Source organism: Nestor notabilis, unplaced genomic scaffold (genome assembly GCF_000696875.1).
Source record: "Nestor notabilis isolate BGI_N333 unplaced genomic scaffold, ASM69687v1 scaffold3965, whole genome shotgun sequence".
Classification (NCBI taxonomy): domain Eukaryota; kingdom Metazoa; phylum Chordata; class Aves; order Psittaciformes; family Psittacidae; genus Nestor; species Nestor notabilis.
In genome coordinates this window covers 1-311 of record NW_009927722.1, presented here as the reverse complement: position 1 = coordinate 311, position 311 = coordinate 1, and the positions used below count along the sequence as shown (strand labels likewise).

At 61.4% G+C, this 311-nt stretch overlaps 1 protein-coding gene across 1 annotated transcript in view; it reads right to left on the bottom strand.

The window, feature by feature from the left end:
• Nucleotides 1-308, bottom strand: part of PAQR3 (progestin and adipoQ receptor family member III) — a gene marked incomplete at both ends in the record, with an annotated part of 4,183 nt that extends 3,875 nt beyond the window's left edge. Inside the window, 2 exon segments of the mRNA XM_010014162.1 lie at nucleotides 3-96; nucleotides 172-308. Of these exon segments, the coding sequence (XP_010012464.1) occupies nucleotides 3-96; nucleotides 172-308 (231 nt within the window).
• Between the last annotated feature and the right edge of the window lie 3 nt (nucleotides 309-311).

Below are 311 nucleotides of genomic sequence, written 5' to 3'. Positions count from 1 at the left end.
ACAGCCGTCAGGTCATAGATTCCTAGCGTGAAGAAAAGGACGAAGCCAAGCAGGTGGCTCCAGATGTTGACGGTCTCGTTGGAGAGGATGAAGAGGCTGCGAGGAAACAGAACGGGGGAAGGGGGTGAGCCGGGGTCTGGGCACGGGACGGGTCGGGGGGGTTATCCTCACCTCTTGAGGCAGAGGCGGGAGGGCAGGTAGGCCCGGTAGCCGTCGGTGATATAGGGGTTGTCCTTCAGGAAGACGGGGATCTGCTCGTAGGTGTAGAGTCGGATGCCACGGGGCACCAGCACCGGCCAGTACTGGTAGCT